General features: G+C 38.6%; 1 protein-coding gene across 1 annotated transcript in view; it reads left to right on the top strand.

The window, feature by feature from the left end:
* The window catches only part of ROR2 (receptor tyrosine kinase like orphan receptor 2), a 73,199-nt gene that overhangs the window by 45,044 nt on the left and 8,808 nt on the right, over positions 1 to 19,347 (top strand). The window contains exon 5 of the mRNA XM_006914931.2: positions 15,967 to 16,094. Within this exon, the coding sequence (XP_006914993.1) occupies positions 15,967 to 16,094 (128 nt within the window). The remainder of the gene's footprint in view (positions 1 to 15,966; positions 16,095 to 19,347) is intronic.

Raw genomic sequence — 19,347 nt, 5'->3', positions numbered from 1 at the left:
AAGGTTGGTTGTTTTCACTGATAGAACTGTCTTATGAGAAAGTCTGTCCATACCTCCTTGTCCCTGTGGGTGAGAGTCCTCTGATGATAGAGACCTGAGAGTGGAATTGTGGGCGTGCACTTCCCACCTTTACCAGGTACGGCCAGATTGCCTTTCCAAGTGGTTGAAGAGTTCACAGTCCCACCAGCGATGCACACATTCTCATTTCCCCACATTTTCCAGCATGTGGTATTATCAGAACTTCAGATTCTGCCAATGTCCTAGAAGTCCAGTAGTAATTTGTAGTAATTTTACATTGGACTTAACCAGTAAATAGTGAAGTTGAACATATTTTTGTTAGTTTAATTGCCATTGAATTGCCCATTTATATAGTTTATCCTCTTTGTATGGATTCCATACTTGTAAATTGTTACTCACTAAAATTTCTTTGTAACCCCAAAATTAATATTCACTCATGGACAGGTGCAGAGGAGTGAAAAATTTTGAGTCACCCAAGGTACATGTTCCCAGCTGAGGTCAGGTCTGCCTTCTTGTTTTAGTTCTCCTACTGTAAACAGGTGTCCTTTCTGAGGTCTATTTATATTTTGTGCTTTTCATTGGTGATTTTGCTGTTTAAAATGGCCCCAAGCATTGTGCTGAAGTGCTGTCTAGTGTTCCTAGGTGAGGAAGGCCATGATGTGCCTTATGGAAGAAATACCTGCTAGATAAGCCTCTTCGTTCAAGCATGAGTTACAGTACTGCTGGCAGTGAGCTCAATGTTAATAAAATAGAAACAAACACATAAAACAAAGTTATGTATTGATCGGTTGATGAAAATGTTATGACCACAATTGCAATAAACTCTCTGTTTTTCCACTGAGAACAATGACTCAGTATTTACTAATTCTGTGTTTGCAGTGACTTTACAGAAAATAACTACCACAAATAACTAGAATAGACTGTATTTTGTCTGTTTTTCTTTAAAGTATTTGTCTTTTCCTTATTGAGTTGCAAGAGTTTTAAAATATATCCTAGATATAATTTTACATCATTTTTACTCTTTCTGAAATTGATTTTTCTGCTGGCATAAGCTAGGGTTTTACCATAAGAATTTTTCTATATCAATGCCATGTCACTATCTAATGAATAACCTCATCTGTAATAAATAAATTTACTATCACCTTTGTCATGTGAAATTTCTGTATGTGCAGATCTGCTTCTATGCTCTCTATTTTTATCCAGTAGCTTCTGTACCACAATATTCTAACAGTATATTGCTTTATAATATATCTTACTATATAGAGAGAAATAGTCTCACTTATTGCTATGGACTAAGTTGTCCGCCCCCCCCCAAAAAATTCATATTTTAAAGTTTTAAACACCTCCCACATGCGACTGTATTAGAGATAGGACCTTTAAAGAGGAAGACATGAGATCTCTCTCTTTCTTTCTCTCTATTTCTCTCTTTCTCTCTATCTCTCTATCTCTTTATCTCTCTATCTCTCTCTGCCACATGAGGACACAGCAAGGAGAAGGTGGCCATCTCAGAGCTAGGAACTGAACTGTGAGAAATCAATGTCTGTCATTTAAATTGCCCAGTCTCTGGTATTTGTTATGGCAGCCTGAACTAACGAATATCTTTACCCTTACTATACCATTTTTCTAAATAATCTTGATGATTGTCTTTCAGTCTTCCATATGAATCAATTTGTATTTTTATTGGAATTACATAGAAATTTGATTTTTACAGTTAACTTTTTCATATACACAGGTTATTGTGTAGTTTTTCTCCTTTCAACGTATTACTATTATGTTACATGTTAAAGTTCCTTGTTAAGTAATTTTACAGTTCTAGACTGAAATATCAGTCAGAGTGAGTTATTCTTTTAATAACTGAGTCAATCTGCCAACTTTGTGCTAGCAAGTGATTTTCTTTTGATCAATACCTTGTAGACTGAGGCACCAACCCACTGGCTCGGTGGTCATTTTTCTGCGGCCATGACTTTTCTGCCCATTGACTATGATTGTGTTTCAGAAGACTAACCTCTACCACCTTTATGGTATCTCTTAAAGTTACCCAAATCAAAGATGGGCAGAGGGAAAATCAGTGGGCTTAGAATCATCCACAAGCTCTCTGTTTTTGTCACTGGAATATCACCACCTTATCCTATGCTGCAACTTCTCTCTCAAGTCATTTCCTGAGAAAATGCACAGTAGTTAAAGCTGTTTCATTTTTGGTCAAATGGTGTTTCCTGTACCTGCAAGTGGAGAGTTGTACAGTGAATAATCACATAGCCTTGATTGGTCCCTATGTACAGCACGTCAGTGTTGGAACACACTGCTATTGGTTCTGAGATGTGAACACGAGTGGACACATTTGGCTCACCCCCTCTGAGCTCATTGCTCTCTTTCCCGTGCTGCTGCCCTCACATGTCCACACATGTGAATGTGTGGACATCATTTTATATGTGTTGAAGGAAGTGAGGGATGGAAATCTGTGGACCACTAAAACATTGTTTTTACTTCCACCCATTTGCAGGGGGTGGTGAGGAGGGTGTGTATATGGTGAACAAAAACTTTAAGAACAGGTTGTTTTCCCACAGACGTAGGCTCAAAGACAGGGTTATTATAGCTTACTCAGGTAGCATTTTGGTAATGCAAGGGGATTAGTGTGAGGCTATGTGTCTCGCATTTCATTTATGGGTTTTATTTTTATCTGCTCTTATAAGATGTGGTTGATTTTCACGATTATAGACCCCTGCGTAAACCAGCAGGATAGCCTGATGGCAAGGAGGTGGGGCTGTGGGGTAGGGAGGGGTGAGCTCAAGCTTGAGCATCAGACTTCCACGTTTCCTATGTTTTTGTCCAATTTCATGGCCCACAAGTGAGTGCATGCAGAATGTGCTTCAGCAAATGTCTGCTTAAAGGAACCTATATTGTGCTTTTGGAACATTAAGTTATGTTAATTATTGGCCTCTGGGAAATCACCTTCCTTGGGGCTGAGTTCTGAGCCCTCTTATTTTCTTACAAACTGTAGGTAGTTCCAAGGCTTCAGCCGTTCTCTACCCTTATGTATATAACCCCAGAATCTCCATTTCTGGATCTGATTTATCTCCCTATCTCCGGACCTCCAAATTCAGCTTCATAATGGGTGTCTCCAGGTGGATGACTCAAAGGCAACTTTGCATGTCTAAACAGAACTCAGCCATTTTTACCTCACACTCCTTTGCTGTTTTGGGGAATTTGTCATAAATCTAGTTCAAACTTTATTCTAATTACAGGAAAATAATACTGTAAAAAAAACTGAACCTGCCAACTGAAAAGCCAGTAATTAAAAATGACTCTGGAGAAACCAAGCTGTCTTACTGTTGTAAGTAAACTAACTCAGGCAAATAGCTGACATTTAGCATTTGACGTTAAAGCCGTTAAACCACCAACCTAATCAAATTGAGTTAGAAGTACTTCTTATTATGATAGGTTTTATTTTCTGAAAAATGTAACAACTCTCTTTAAATGCCATAGTACAGAACTTGAATAAAAGATAGAAACTTAATTCATTTTAAGATTCTGTGATAAGTGACTAAACAGACAATCATCAGTAATTAGAGAGTACACGCACTCTCTCCTTAATTCAGACCATGTAGTGACACAAATGAAAATGCTTACACTTTAGCAGTAATGATAATAATAGCACTTGCCATGTAGTAACACATTTAACACCGCCAGTCTTTTTGCGTTCCCTTGAGCCCATGTATTACCTCTTAAGTCCTATTATGCATGGATGAGAGCTTTTTACACACTGACCTCCTTAGTCCCCAAGAAAATACCAACCTTCCAAGGTTTACCTGGGAGGAACCAGCTTCTAAGCACGGTGGAAGAGGATAACATTTGCTTTCCAGTGGACTGATTACATTGGAGTCGCTATCTCTCTGCCTCTGGATGTCTCGTGTGGTCCTGGTCTTAGAGATGGCTGTGGCAAAAACCCACAGGGGTCTATAATCGTGTTTCTAAAAGTTTGCTGACTGGATTTTTATCACATGAACATTAGTGTTGGGTGTGTTCAGTTGGACCAAGTGGACATTTTTGCCATATTTAATATGACTGATATAATTGGATGCTAGGAGTATTTCATCTTGAAAGTAGAGAGACAAAGTGTAGTGCCTGATTTTCAAGGAAATCATTCATTCATTTAACAAATTTATATTGAGAGCCAACTATGTGCTATACCCTATTCAAAGTGTTGGGGATACAACAATGGTTGAAAGAGACAAAAACTAAAAATTCTTGCCTCGTGCTGTTTATATGCTCTTAGGAGACTCTTATTTTGGGCTTCTTTCACAAAATTTGATATCTGAAAGATTCTTCCTATGGTTTATTCCTTTTTATTGATGGCATATATTCTACTGTATGAAGATTACAATGTGTTTACTTATTCACCTGTCAGTGGACACTTGAGTTTCTGGTTTGGGGCAGTTATAAGTAAAACTGTTATGAATATTTGTGTTCAAGTATTTTTGTAAACATGTTTTCATTCCTCTAGAATAAATTCTAGGTGTGGGATTGTTGGATCAGATGGTAAATGTATGTATCAAAACTGTATAATAAATTGCAAACCTCTTCCCCAAAGTGGTCTCTCCATTTTACACTGCCACCAGCATTCTGTGAGAATTTGGTTGCTTTTTCTGTATCAACTGATATAATAACATAGTTTTTCTCTGTCTCTGTGTTTTCCGTGATTGTTTTTTTAAATGTTGAAGTAATTTTGTATTCTTGGGTTAACCCAGTTGGTCCATTAACCATTTCTATAATATATTTTTATTTTGCTGAGTACAGTTTGCTATTGTTTTGTGAACTATGTTGCCCCTTTGATCTGTAATGTCTTGAGACATCCTTGTCAGGTATTTTATGCTTGCCTCCTAAAATGAATTAGAAAGTATCCCTTCTTTATTTTCTGAAAGATTTTGTGTAAAGTTACTAATGTTTATTCCTTAAATGTTTGACAGAATTCACCAGTTTCTGTTATTTGAAGCTGGAGTTTTAATCATGGGACTTTTTTACTACAACTTCAAATAAGAAATTTAGGGCTATTTGTATTTGCACTATGTGTTTTTCAAAGAATTTATCATTTTTATTTCTAAGTTGGATCTATATTCATACATTCATAATTTTTCTTGTTATCGTTTAACATTTGTTAGTGTTTGTTGATGTCCCCTTGTGCATTTCTGATGTCGGTGATATGTGTTTTCTCTTAATCACTTTTTTTATGTGTTAGCAAATTTGTTAACTATTTGAATAATTAACTTTTGGCTTTACCAATTTTTTATTATTTTCTATTTTATTGATTTCTGCTTTCATCACTAGTATTTTCTGCTAATTCAGGTTTAATTTCACATTCTATTTCTAAATTCTTAAGGTATAAAAAACCTTATCTCATTTAAGCATTTAGAGCTATAAATTTATCTTTTATTACTGTTTTAGCTGCATGCTATCCTGTTTCCATTGTTTACTGTATACTTTTCACATTCCATTTTTTTCTCTCTCTGTTTATGTTTTTATTTATTTCAATTTTTTTATGGTGACACTGGTTAATGAAATCTTCTAAGTTTCTACTGTATATTTTAACAATAAGGCATATATATATTACATTGTGTGTTCACATCCCATAGTTAGATTTCTTTCTGTCACCACATATTTCACCCCTTTTAACACTTCTACCTCCCCCTCCCCTCCCCTTACCTCCCTACTCTCTGGTAACCACTAATCTATTGTCCATGTCCATGAGTCTCTGCTTGTTTGTCCTGTTCATATGTTGCTTTTAGGTTTATATCCCACATATAAGTGACATCATATGATTTTCAACTTTCTCCATCTGGCCTATTTCACTTAGCATGATTATCTCGAGCTCCATCCATGTTGTCGCAAATGGCAGTATTTCATCTCTTATGGCTGAGCAATATTCCATTATATATATGTACCACAGCTTCTTTATCCAAACAGCTATCGTAGGACATTTTGGTTGCTTCCATGTCCTGGCCACTGTGAATAATGCTGCTATGAACATCAGTGTGCAAATATCTTTTCGGATATGAGTTTTCAAGCCTTTGGGATAAATACCCAGTAGAGGGATTGCTGGATCATATGGTAGATCAATTCTTGGTTTTTTGAGGAACCTCCATAATGTTTTCCTTAGTGGCTGTACCAATTTGCAGCCCCACCAACAGTGTATGAGAGTTCCTTTTTCTCTGCGTCCTCTCCAACATTTGTTATTACTTATCCTGTTGATTATAGCTATTCTAACAAATATGAGATGGTATCTCATTGTGGTTTTGATTTGCATTTCCCTAATAGCTAGCGATGTTGAGCATCTTTTCATATATCTGTTGGCCATTTGTATGTCCTCTAGGGAGAAGTGTCTGTTCAGATCCTCTTCCTTTTTTTTGATTGGATCATTTGTTTTTTTGTTTTTTGTTTTTTTGTCATTATTGAGTTGTATGAGTTCTTTGTATATATTGGATATTAGGCCCTTATCGAAGACATTGCTTGTAAATATATTTTCCCATTCGGATGGTTGACTCTTTACCTTGTTGATGGTTTCTTTTGCTGAGCAGAAGCTTTTTAGTTTGATGTAGTCCCATTTATTTATTTTTGCTTTTATTTCCCTTGCCTTTGAGGTCAAATTCATAAAATCCTCTTTAAGTCCAAGGTCCTTGAGTTGAGTTCTGATGTTTTCTTCTATGCATTTTATTATTCAGGTCTTATATTCAGGTCCTTAATCCATTTTGACTTAATTTTGATATGTGATGATAGGCAACAGTCTAGTTTCATTCTTTTACAGGTGGCCTTCCAGTTTTCCCAGCATCATTTATTGAAGAGGCTTTCCTTTCTCCACTGTATGTTTTTGGCTTTTTTCTCGAAAATTATTTGCCCATATATATATGGATTTACTTCTGGACTCGATTCTGTTCCACTGGTCCGAGTGTCTGTTTTGCTTCCAGTACCATGCTGCTTTGATTACTGTCGCTTTGCAGTATAAATTGAAGTTGGGCAGCATGATGCCTCCAGCCTCGTTCCTTTTTCTCAAGATGGCTTTGGCAATTTGGGGTCTTTTATGCTTTCAAAAAGTCATCTGATGGTTTTTTGTTCTATTTCTTTTAAAAATGCCGATGAGATTTGATGGGGATTGCATTAAATCTGTATAATGCTTTAGCTAATAACGGTCATTTTAACTATGTTGATTCTTCCAATCCAAGAACACAAAAGATCTTTCCATTCCTTTGTATCTTCTTCAATTTCTTTTAACAGGGTCTTATAGTTTTCATTATAGAGGTCCTTTACATGTTTCATTAGATTTATTCCTAGATAATTTTGTTCTATTTGTTGCAATTGCAAAAGGAATTATTTTTTCCACTTCTTTTTCTGACGCTTCATTATTAGAGTATAGAAACGCTATGGGTTTTCGAACATTAATTTTGTATCCAGAAACATTACTGTATTTATTTGCTTATCATTTCTAGTATTGGTCTTGTGGAGTCATTAGGGTTTTCTATATAGAGAATCATGTCATCAACAAATAATAGCAGTTTGACTTCTTCATTTCCTATTTGGATGCCTTTTATATATTTCTCTTGCTTTATTACACTCTCTAGGACCTCTAGTGTTAAAGTAAATAACAGTGGTGATAGTGGACAGCCTTGCTTTGTTCCTGATCTTAGAGGGAAGGTTTTTAGTTTTTCACCATTAAGTATAGTGTTGGATGAGGGTTTGTCATATATGGCCTTATTATGTTAAGGTACTTTCTTTCTATACCAATTTTGTTAGGTGTTTTGATCATAAATGGATGTTGTATCTTGTCAAAGGCTTTCTCTGCATCTATTGATATGGTCATATGACTCTCATACTTTAATTTGTTTATATTGTGTATCACATTAATCGATTTGCATAGCTTGAACCATCTCTGTGCTCCTGGATGAAGCCCACTTGATCGTGATGTATAATCTTTTTAATATGTTGCTGTAAATGGTTCCCTAATATCTTATTTAGGATTTTTGCATCTGTGTTCATGAGATATTAGTTTGTAGTTTTCTTTTTCTGTGTTATCTTTACCAGGCTTTGGTATCAGAGTGATATTGGCCTCATAAACTGAGTTGGGAAATATTGCCTCCTCTTCGATTTTTTGGAAGAGTTTGAGGAGAATAAGTATTAAATCTTCTTTGAATGTTTAGTAGAATTCACTGGTGAAGCCGTCTGGTCCTGGACTTTTACATTTTGGTAGGTTTTTGACGATTGTTTCAATTTCCATACTGCTGATTGGTCTATTTAGATTTTCCAGTTCTTCGTGATTCAGTCTAGGGAGGTTGTATCTTTCTAAATACTGGTCCATTTCTTCTAGGTTATTAAATTTGGTGTTATATACTTTTTCATAGTATTCTTGTATGATCCCTTGTATTTCTACAGTGTCTGTTGTAATTTCCCCTCTTTCATCCCTGATTTTGTTTATTTGTGTCCTTTCTCTTTTTTCTTTAGTGAGTCTAGCCAAGAGTTTGTCAATTTTATTAACCTTTTCAAAGAACCAGCTCTTTGTTGCATTTATTTTTTCTATTGTTTTGTTTTTAATTTTATTTATTTCTGCTCTAATTTTGATTATTTCTTTCTTTCTACTGACTTTAGGCTTCATTTATTCTTCCTTTTCTAGTTTTTTAAGATGAAGCGTTAGGTTGTTTATTTGGACTCGTTCTTGATTTTGGAGATAGGCCTGTAATGATATGAACTTTCCTCTTATGACTGCTTTTGCCATGTCCCAAAAGTTTTGATATATTGTACTATCATTATCATTCGTTCCTATGTATCTCTTGATCTCTCTTTCTATTTCTTCTCTGATCCAATTATTCTTCAGTAGCACATTACTTAATCTCCATTTATTTGTGGTTCTTCCCCCTTTTCTTTTGCAGTTGATCTCTACTTTCAAAGCATTACAATCAGAGATTATGGTTACATATGATTTCAACCCTCTTGTATTCGTTCGAGGCTATTTTTGTGTCCCAGTATGTGGTCAGTCCTTGAGAATGTTCCATGTGCACTAGTGAAGAATGTATAAGCAACTGTTTGGGGATGAAAAGCTATGTAAATTTCAATTGTGTCCAGTCGGTCTACTGTGTCATTTCAGGATGTTATTTGCTTATTGATTTTCTGTTCGAATGATCTGTCTATATCCAACAGTGGGGTATTTAGGTCCCCTACTATGATAGTGTTTAGTTCTGTTTCTCCCTTTAGTTCTGTTAGTAATTGCTTTATATATTTTCGGTGCTCCCTGATTGGGAGCATAGATATTAATAAATGTTATGTCTTCTTGGTGCATGATTCCCTTTATCATTATAAAGTGTCCTTCAGTATCTTTCTTTACCTTTTTAATTTTTAAGTCTATTTCATTTGATATTAGTACCACTTCTCGTGCTTTTCTCTGAATGCCATTAGTTTGAAATATCATTTTCCACCCTTTCACTTTGAGTCTATATTTGTCTTTGGAACTGAGATGTGTCTCCTGGAGGCAGCCTATGATTGGGTTTTGTTTTTTGATCCATTCTGCAACTCTGTGCTATTTACATGTAGGGTGATTATTGAAATATGAGGTCTTCTTATAGACATTTTCTCTTTTGCTTTCTGGTATCTTGGTGTTTCCATTGCTTCCTTGTCTTTGTGTGTCTTTTTCTTTTTATATTTTAGTTGAGTCTTCTGTGTTTTCCTTCTGTTTCTTCTTGTTTTATGTTATATTCTTCAGTTCTGAATCTTTGGCGTGTGGTTACCATTACAAATGTGTAAAAGATAGTTATATATACAATCATCCATTTTCTTCTAAGTGTGCCTTATCTCCATTCCCCTTTGCGCATTTGGATTTTCAAATCCTCCCCTTTTCAGTAATTGTTGTCTCAATTTATCCCTGTGTGTGCTCAACATTTATTATTACCTTGCTATAGCAAATCTCTTATCATTTAAGCTTGTAATGCCCTGTTCTTAGGAAGTGTTGCACTCCTCTGCTTCTATCTGCCTGCTAGTTGCCTTACTCCTAATTATGTTTTCTTTTGGTGGGGAGGAGTCATTTTGTTTTTGGTGAGCTCACCCCTTTGAGTATGTCCTGTAATGCAAGTCTCATAGTGGAGAATTCCCTCATTTTTTGTATGTCTGGAAAAGTCTTAATTTCTCGTTCATGTCTAAAGGAGAGCTTTGCTGGATTTGATTCTGCTTCTTTCTGACTTTGTGAGGTTTTTGTCAAGAAGTCCGATGATAATCTAATGGATTTTCTTTTATAGGTTACTGTTTTCTTCTTTCTGGCTGCCCTGAGAATTCTATCTTTGTCATTGATTTTTGATAACTTTAATACGGTGTATCCTGGTGAAGGCCTTTTTGGGTTGAGATAATTGAGTGTTCTGTTGACTTCTTAAATTTCAAGTTCCATCTTATTCCTTAGATTTGGGAAATTCTCGTCCACTATTTGTCTAAAAATGCTTTCTAGTCTCTGCTCCTTTTCCTTGCCTTCGGTAATGCCCATTATTCCTATGTTTCTTCTCCTGATGGTATCAGCTAGTTCTTGTATTTCCCTTTCATTATTTTTCATTCTTCGCTTTCGTTCTTCTTCATTCTGATTTATTTTTAGATTTCTGTCCTCGATATCACTGATCCTTTCCTCCATTTGGTCAACTCTATTTCCCAAGCTTGCTCTTTCATTTTTCATCTCATGCAGTGTGTTCTTCATCTCCAGAAGTTCTATTTGATTCTTTTTGAGGATTTCCCTCTCCTTGTTGATCTAGTTGTTTTTTCAATTCCTGAAATTGTTGATATGAATTGTTTTGGATCTCATTGAGTTTTTTCAGAATTACTATCCTGAATTCTCTGTCAATTAAATCACATATTTCTATGTCTATAAGCTTATTTTGTGGAGATGCCTCTTTCTGAGATGCCTTGTCACCTTGGTTGTTTAATGGACTATTTCTCCATCTGGGCATTAATGGAAGTGTAGTCTGCTTTTTTACCAGAAAGAAGATTTATTATATAATGGTCTGTTTTTAGCTTGTTGCGAAGAAGGCATTTTTCTTTTGGTTTCTAGTAAGTGGTGTCTGAGCCTCTTGGATTTCTGCTTTATATAAAGCCTTAATAATGCCTTTTTTTTCCTTATAGATGTTTAATCGCGCTCACTACTCTCAGTCTCAGTCCCTGTCAGTGTTAGCAACAGTTTTGGTAGTGTTTGCTCAGATTCCCCTGGGGATCTGCGGTGTTCAGTCTCCAAAGATATGGGGGAAGAGGCCTTTTGGATTGGGGGCGCAGGCTGCTACTCAGCCTCAGTTTTGCATCCACAGCTGGTGAAAATCAACTGTTGTTTCTCTGCTGTCCCCACTTCTCTTCCATCCCCACTTCTCTTCATTCTGCCCTGATGACTGGGCCCTGCTGCCAGCTGTGTGAAGCTCACAGCTCTCTCAGGCAGGGCTGTTCAGGGAGCTCACAGCACCTTCTCCCCTCTCCCACCTCTTAAAGCCTGCAAGAGGCAGCTTCTTTATTTTTCTCAGTCCACTGCCTGACATCCGGGGTTCTTGCCTGTGGTAGCTCTTATGCACAGATCCCACGTTCAGACATGCTGGTGTGCAGTTTTGGTGTTTTTTGTTGTGTTTTAGCTCTTCAGCTTTTTGTTGTTTCAAGGGGAGACACCTCAGGACTTCTTTCACTCCACCATGTTTCTGACATCCCACATTTCATTTAAAATCCCATTTAAATTTTCTTTGTATATATATTTTTTTGAGCCCAAAGGTTATTTAGAAGTGTGCTATTTAACTCCCAAATATTTGGAGAGTTTCTAAATATCTTTTGTTATTGATTTCTATTTTAATTTTGTGTGACCAGAAATTCATAATTTCAGTTCTTTTAGACTTATTGTGAGTTATTTTGTGGAGATCGTATGGCATTTCTGGGTGAACGTGCCATGCACACTGAAACATATTTGCTGTCTTGTTGAGTATATTGTTTTACAAAGGTCCAATAGGTCAAGGGAGTGATTGCTATTTGTTTCTTCATTAATTTTTTTGCATAGTTCTATTAATTGCTGAGAGACAGGTGTTAAGGTTTTTAACTATAACTGTGGATTTTTCTGAGTTGTCCTCTTGTTCTGTCAATTCTTATTCATATATTTTGAAGCTCTGATATTACGTACATTCATGTTTCTGTCTTTTTGGTTAATAGACCCTTTTATTTGAAAGTTGTTTTCACTGAGTATGAAATTCCAGATTCACAGTTCATTTTCTCTGCTAGTGCACTGAACCTTACATTACATCGTCTTCTATTTTTCATTGTTTCTGTTAAGTGTCAGCTATTATTCCTCATGTTCCTGCATTTCTGTTTCTCCTAGGTTTTCAGCTGGTTGACTGTGATGTGTGTGGGTGTGGTTTCCTTTGTATTTATCCTGCTTGCTTTTCACTTGACATTCCTTGATTAGCATGTAACTGTTTTTTAATTAAACTTGGAAAAATTTTGGCCATTATTCCTTCAAACCTTTTTTTCTGATTTTTTATTTCTCTCCTCTCCTCCTGGGGTCTTTCCTGAACATCAGTTGGACTGCTTGTACTTTCCCATAGCTCACTGAGGCTCCGTTTATTTTTTATAAAACTTTGTCTCTCTTTGTTTCAATTTGGAAATTTTCTGTTGACCTGTCAAGTGTATTGATTTTTTTTCTATTTTATACACCTTGAATACCATGTTTAATTGGAGAATGTGTGTGTTTTAGTTCTTTCCTGTATTTTATAGTTTCCATCTCTTCTGTAATTACCTATATCCTCATTATATTTTCTTCTGTTTTTCCATACTTAGAGTTTCTTAAAGTCCTGGTCTGCTAATTCTAACATCTGGGTCATCTTTGAGTTGGTTTCTCTTGACCACGGGTTATAGTTTGCAGTTTCTTCATGTGTCTGGTAATTTTTTATTATATACTGGACATTGTGGTTTGTACACTAGATTTTATTGCCTTCCTCTGAAGAGTGTTTTGTTACAGCAGCCTATTAGATTACTATCAGATCACCTAGAGCTTATGAAGTTTAGCTTCTGGCTTTGTTAAAGGAATTTATTTCAGATTATTCTTTGTGAGTTTGCTCTGCACACCCCCCACCCTCCAATCTGAGATAGAACTTCTTCTGTTTCACTCAAGGAAGCACCCATTTATTACAGGCAAACCCTTTCATAATAAGAACAACAATTATGAAATGATTTAACCACTTTTAACAAAAACCATAGGGGAAAAGAAATGTTAACTTCCTACACAATGCATAACTCCATTTGAATTTTGACATTGATTACTTTTCAACTTCAAAGGAGCCTTGTTCCTTTTAAGATTATTTATTATTTATATCCATAAATTTTCTAAGTTTTTCTTCAGCTCTGTCATTCTTCAAAGTTCCCAAACTATGCCAGAGAAAGATAAAACATAATTCTGTTTGAAAATATAAAGTGATTCCTACTTGTTTTCTCAAAATTCAAAAACCTGAAGGACATCATTTTCTAACCACTTCTGTTTGTGTTTTGGACATTCTCTAAAACTCATTTTGTAAGCTGTGAATGAGATGGAATGGCCTTGAGCTCATTCTCAGCATGTCTTTCCAGCACCCCTGTTGCTCTCCCCATCCTGTGGGTGCCTGACCAGTGGCCAGGGAGAAGTCCACACGAGGGAGGAGCCCACCGTGAGGGAACAGATTTTCCATTTCTTGACTCCTGAAGCAGAGAAAAGAAATTGTCATTCTTGTGGGGTCATCCCAAGGGACTGATTGAATCAAATCTCATACCCTAGGCATAGATGACATTAATCAGAGCACACACATCTTAATGGTTTCCTTGGCAGAGCAGGCAAGTGTCCTGAACCCAACCTGCAAACTGACACATAGCATAAACTTCGAGGCAGAGCTGACTATAGTTGAGTTGGTGTGTCTGGCAAGTATAATCATTGGTTTTAATTTAATCAACAGTTAACTCCAGCTCACAGAGTGAAAGAGGTGGGTTAGATGTGTATTGTTAGCACATGTGCTTGCCTATTTAAACTATATTTAAGGAATCCTTGACCCAAAGAAAGTGAACTTGAGAGAAAGGGCTTCTGGCTCTTATTGATGCCAGGATCTCCTTCCTTAGATTTTATGGCTCTAGATCATTTTTCATTTTTTTGTTTGTTTATTTTTGTTTTTTAAGAGAGTTGTTTTCTTCAGGGACTGAGAACACAGCAGAGGAGAGAGAATCAGGCAGAGGCAGCTAAAGAGAGGGTGTTCTACCAGAATCTTTGAGTCCATTGTTACAAGCCTCCAGATTTTACACTTATGAGGTAGCTGGGTTGGAGATTTATAATGCATGCAACCCCATTTCTGTTTGGAGATGGTCAGAATCAGTGTATGGTGGAATGACAAGTGTTGTTAGGCTTATGGGCAGGTTACAGATTTGCTAGAAAACAAGTGACTTCATTACAGGCCTGAGCACTTATCCCTGGAGCCTCAGACCCCCTATCTTTGCTACCCAATAGACAACAGCCCTAGTATATCTGCTGTGCCCCAGTTGTCTCCTTGGAGCATTCTGAGGACCACTTTAAAAAGCATCTGGGTACTTAGAATGACTGATCTCATTGGCTGAATGCAGGTCTGACAGTTTCTACAAAAAATTTAGCCCAGACCTCAAATGGGGCTTGTGCAGGATGTTCCCTACAGGCGTTGGGAAGTTCAGACTCCAGGGCCAAGAGGGAGACATGCTTACGTGAGTCTCCCTTTGTGTCTCCATATTTAGACACGTGGTCCGTCCCCCATATTTACACATGTGGTCTATCTAGTAATGACGAGGTTATACCTCTGTGGTATAATAAGCACACTTTCTGGTGCAAATTCCATGAGGGCAAGCCTTTGTGGAATCCCCTTCACTGCTTTTCTCTGTTTCAAAGATTTCTCTCCTATAATTTAAAGGTAGAACACAGTTTCTGGATTATTGTCATTTTCATTAAAGCCTTGCTTGCAAACAGCAGAAGTATATAGGGGCGTGCCAGCAGTGTTTCTGTTGTAGCTTAAGGGTGAGATGAAACATGTTAACCTTTAACATTCTGTGTGTATTTGTACATGTACATATACCCACTCATGTGTACGCTTCAGGTTTATAATGTCTTTTACACTTAGTCCTCTCTTAGTGCCATCCTCCCTTAAAGATGCTTGTTTTTTAAAAAGTTAATAGACTTTATATTTTAGAGCAATTTTAAATTTGCAGAAAAATTGAAGAGATAGTACAGAGAATTCTTGTGTACACACACACACACACACACACACATCTGCACATACACAGTTTCCCCTATTAGTAACATCTTGCATTAGTCTGTTGCATTTGTTACAATTGATGAATCAGTGTTGATGCATTTATTATTAACTAAAGTCCATAGTACATTAGGGTTCATTCTTGGTGCTGTACATTCTATGTTTGAACAAATGTACAATGACACGTATTTACTATTATAGCATCATACAGAATAGTTTCAATGCCCTAAAAGTTCCTTCTGCTCCACCTAGTCACCCATGAGATCCCCCCAACATCTCTAGCAGCCACTGATCTTTTTACTGTCTCTATCGTTTGCCTTTTTTTAGAATGTTATATAGCTGGAATCATACATGTGGAGCCTTTACAGATTGGCTTCTTTCACTTAGCAATATGCATTTAAGATTCCTCCATGTCATTTCTTTTTGGCACTGAATAATATTCCACTGTCTGGAAGTACCACAGTTTATTATCCATTCACCTACTGAAGGATATCTTGGTTACTTCCAAATTTTGGCAGTTATGAAAAAAGCTGTATGCAGATTTTTGTGTGGATATAAGTTTTCCATTCATTTGGGTAAATACCAAGGAACAAGATGGCTAGATCATAGGATGTTGGACTTGAAAAGAAAAGCCATCAGGGTGCTCAGCACCTTCTGGTGCGCTTACAGCCTGTGTTCTTCTCAGAGACGATGACCACGAGGACGGGTTCTGCCAGCCTTACCGGGGCATCGCCTGCGCCCGCTTCATTGGGAACCGGACCATCTACGTGGACTCCCTCCAGATGCAGGGAGAGATCGAGAACCGAATCACAGGTGGGAGTGTGGGCCCTCCGTATGAGACAGTGAGCCTTTGTGCGCCCCCTCACTGCACAGAAGCTCCGGATGTGTGTTTTGTCACTAACTTGGATAGTGCATCCCTGCTCCATGTCTCTTGCAGTAGAAAGTCAGAGACCTTTTTTAGAATAGTGGCAATGGTTTACCCTATTTGTGTGTTTAAATTAGCAAGTGCAGATTGCTTAGTCTTCATGTCTAATACATTCACTTAAGCCAACCCTGTGGGTCCGAAGCCCTGAGTTGTCCTCACTGCATCTCCAGGGTCTCTTGTCCCAGGGCCAGCCACCCTGATGCAGGCAGCCCGGCCCATGGCAATCACTCTGCTTGACTTTAGTGTTCTGTCTTACACCACTGTGCACCCTTGGTGAAAAGGTACACAAGCCTGATTTCAGCCGTTTGGGAGAAAGGTTTCAGGCCATCAGCCATGTGTGGGGATGCTGCAGTGAGCTCAGGCCTATGTCAGCCCTCAGCTCCCAGGACAGTCAGGTCTTCAGGTGCTGGCTTCACAGCATGAGAAATAGAGCAGAGCATTCAGGAATGAAGCTGCTCGTCCTCCATCTCATTAGGAGTTACCATCTCTGGTTGGTTGTTAGCTTCAACACACTGACTTTTACACGTTAATGTAAAGGTATTCTTTGGGGAAATCCCTTGAGAACTGAGAAAATGAATTAAATCAAAGCTCTGCAAAGCCTTCTTCCTCCTGTTTCTGGTCTCTCCACAAACATGTACATGTTTCTTCTCTCCACAAGAAACCAGGAAAATCTTGTGAAGAAGGCAGGTGTCCTAGCTTAACTGGGTTCTCTACACAGTAGTTTTTGACCCCAACTACCTACTAGCATCACCAGCTGACATCTGATGCTGGGCTCCCCAGGAGAGTTTGTTAGGGCTTGCAGAGGGCCTTGCAAAGCATTGCCCTGGTAAGGGGCAGGAATGGCCTCCTAGGCAGAAACTCATGTAGGTGCCCTTGAAATGTCCTTCTACATTTAGGGTGTAGACTTGTCTTTCACCCTCAGTCTGGAGAGTCTAAGGTCATGGTCACAGAAGGGTCTGCCTGGCCTATGGTTACAGAGCCCCCTGAGGCCAGGACCAGGTGTCTAGTGGGAAATGAAAGGGCAGCAATAGGACCTAGAGGATCCTGGAAGACACCATGTTGGTCCAATGGGAGAATGTTTTGAAAACGTTGCTATCTCTCGTTGGGAAAGCTTTTTATACTATTTAAAGCAGAACTTCTCAAACCAGAACTTCTCAACCCTTTGGACCACAACACTCAGTAAAAGATATACTTTACATCGTAATTTAGTATACAGTACATGTATTTAATAGAATTGAAATCAGTTACAGGAAATAACATTCACCCTTTACAAAAGCAGTGTACTAGGTATTTTTCTCTTCAGTTTTATTTTATTAAAGAAAAAAGTTGGTTGCAGCCTTAATATGAACTATGTACTCTGACATCTTCTGTTCTGTTCTAATTTTTACCGTTTAAAATGGTAGCTGCAGACTCCAGAATTAATTTTTACATCCCACTAATTTGCAAACACTGATTCAGGCACAAAATTGTTTCTCAGTTATTTTTTCAGGAATTGTTTAAAGGATAAAGCAACTTATATATCTAAGCAGACTGATTGTATAGCAGTTTTTAGATAAAAGTTTAGAATGAGGATTCTCTAGATTTGTGGGTTTTTGAAAAAAATAGGTTTGAAAGTGCTTTAGACTGCCTGACTTGCAGTTTAGAGACTGCATTGGTTGTGATGTTCGGATCAGAGAGCATGCTTGTCGGAACTAGCTCCCCAGACTCTGGAAGCTTCCCAGGGAATGGACCTAAAGAAACCTTCAGAATTAGATGCAGGGCGTGGACGAAAGTGAGGATATGAGTTGTTGGACACCCTCTGTGCCTAGAACCATATTTTCAGAAATAAGCCCTCACATGAGACTCCTGAGGGAGAGTAGAGGAGAAGGAATCCTAAGAGGGTCAGCTGTGGCATCCCATCGATTGATTACCCCAAAGAAACACCAGGTTTGGCCTTCTTAGACAATTTTTCCCTGCTGGAGGTCAAGGCCAGCATTTGCAACCGTTGCTAACTCCACAACGATGGGACTGAACTGGGTTCACACCTGGTTCTTCAGCCAACTCCGAAAGGCCCTGCACCTTAACCTCTTACACCTCTGTTCTTCAGTTTTAATATTAGCCAGAAGTGACCAGAAAGACTGAGGGCAGTGTGACCTGCACACCACGGAGTGCCTGACACAAAGCACTAGATGCAGTGCGGGGACACAGCTGTTAATCCACCTCATGGACCATTCGCCTCACTTGCTATTTTATAAGCTTCATGTGGGCTTTCATTCCCTAACGTGGGATCTCGGCAAATCACTAGATAGATGAAGACACAGGCCCAGGAAGGGCTAAGTGACCAATTTCCCTATAGTAAATAATGGGGTTAAGGCCAGAACTGCTCTCTCACCCAGTTCATCTAACCTGGAGCCTGCCAAGTGTGCTTGGTGGGTCTCGTGGGGATAATGGGCTCCAGCAGCACCATCTTCTGGCAAAATTGGGCACTACAAGTCATGGATGGCACTGTGGCATCCCAGGAACTAAATTCCAACCTCTCAAGGTGTACAGGCAAAGGGGCGTCTCTTTAGCTGTCCAAGATCATACCATTATGAGCAGGTACTTCACAGGTTGAAGTAGAGTGGATCTTCTGGCTGATGGCTTCCTGTGAGCCCTGACTGTGACAGCCTTCCCTCCTGCCACTCTGCACCGACCTTGTCCCTACAGCTCCTGCCCCCTTCCTTTCTCCATGTCAAGTGTCAATTGTTCTCCCTCTCGGCTGGTTCATTCCTATCACACTCCCATTTTGTGATGTTTTGCCCCTCAAAAGCAAACCAACCAGCCCTGGCTCAGCCCCTCCTGCTAGGGCTGCTTCTCCTCTCCCCTTCATCACAAAACTTTCCTCACGCGTAAGCCTGCCCTCACCCCACTTTCCAGTCGTTCCTTGCTCTCCCCAGCACACCACCTTAGGTGTCCCTTTCTTCCTGCCACTCCGTCATCTGATCCCTCCTCCTGCATTTCTCAGGGCCAGCTATCCATCTTTTCCGCACACTCTTTTCCTCTCTTCCGTCCCTAGTGAGCCCTCCCCAGGCTACTGCATCCTCACCTGCAGGTTTGGGGATGTCGGGAGACCAAGGCCTGCCTGGCCCTTGTGCCTCCTCCAGTCTCTTCTTCTAGAAACCA

Source organism: Pteropus alecto, unplaced genomic scaffold, assembly GCF_000325575.1.
Source record: "Pteropus alecto unplaced genomic scaffold, ASM32557v1 scaffold256, whole genome shotgun sequence".
NCBI lineage: Eukaryota > Metazoa > Chordata > Mammalia > Chiroptera > Pteropodidae > Pteropus > Pteropus alecto.
The sequence above is the reverse complement of the archived record's forward strand: the minus strand, read 5'-3'. Positions and strand labels throughout refer to the sequence as shown.